We start from the raw sequence: 818 nt of genomic DNA, 5'->3' as shown, positions 1-818 counted from the left end.
TAGTAGTAGTAGTAGTAATAGTAGTAGTGAATGGGGCTCAACAAGTAGTCTCTGTGAGATACGAAGCTTTATCACCGCTGAGTTTGTTCGTTTTATATCTGCACACCATGGATATAAGAAGAGATGCACGGTTAGAAGACTGGATCCACTTCCACCATCCTCAAGAAAACCGGGATTGTGGCAGCGACTGATGGATGCATTAAAGACTGATCCCATCACGTGTGAAGTGTCTTCTCTTATCGTTGATCGCATTGTGGCAGGTATCAGAGATCAGGCGGATCGTGTGCATGCGGCTGCTGTTGTACTGCACCATCTCGCCGATCCCAACAACACCGCCCTCCGCCGGGATGTATTGGAGGGGCGCCTCCCACCAGAGAAACTCGCCTCCATGCAGGAGAGGGATCTTGTGAATCCAATGCTGCGAGAAAAGTGGGAGAAACAACGTTCTGAAACTCTTAGACAGAAGACTGTCGCGTTTGTTGAGCAACTCACATCAACAGTGACTACTATTTACACATGCCCCTCTTGTGGTGGGCAACAATGCACGCTGCGAGAACGACAGGCAGATAAACAAAAATGGGCGGGTGACGATGCAACACCTTTTCTCCTGACGTGCTGCAGCTGCTCTCATACCTTTAGACGGTAAGAGTAAGCCTTGTGTTATTACGTGAGCCGTTGCTAGGACTTGTAATACCGAAATGTACATTCCCTACGATTTATGAAAGAATGGAAAAAAAAAAGAAGGGGTTGTCAAGAAGGTAAAAAAGAATGCTGAACGATATTGATGGAATCTATATGTGATTTCCCATTTTTTTTTT

At 46.0% G+C, this 818-nt stretch overlaps 1 protein-coding gene across 1 annotated transcript; it reads left to right on the top strand.

Moving 5' to 3' along the window:
* Position 1: 1 nt before the first annotated feature.
* On the top strand, positions 2 to 646 carry TM35_000431760 (putative transcription elongation factor; the record flags this gene model as incomplete). Its single annotated transcript, XM_029030075.1, has 1 exon — positions 2 to 646. A coding segment is annotated over one exon (645 nt), but the record flags the coding sequence as incomplete, so codon positions are not given.
* Between the last annotated feature and the right edge of the window lie 172 nt (positions 647 to 818).

The sequence above is a fragment of the Trypanosoma theileri genome (assembly GCF_002087225.1).
Source record: "Trypanosoma theileri isolate Edinburgh chromosome Unknown TM35_Tth_43_V1, whole genome shotgun sequence".
In the NCBI taxonomy this organism is placed as follows: Eukaryota; Euglenozoa; class Kinetoplastea; order Trypanosomatida; family Trypanosomatidae; genus Trypanosoma; species Trypanosoma theileri.
The sequence above is the reverse complement of the archived record's forward strand: the minus strand, read 5'-3'. Positions and strand labels throughout refer to the sequence as shown.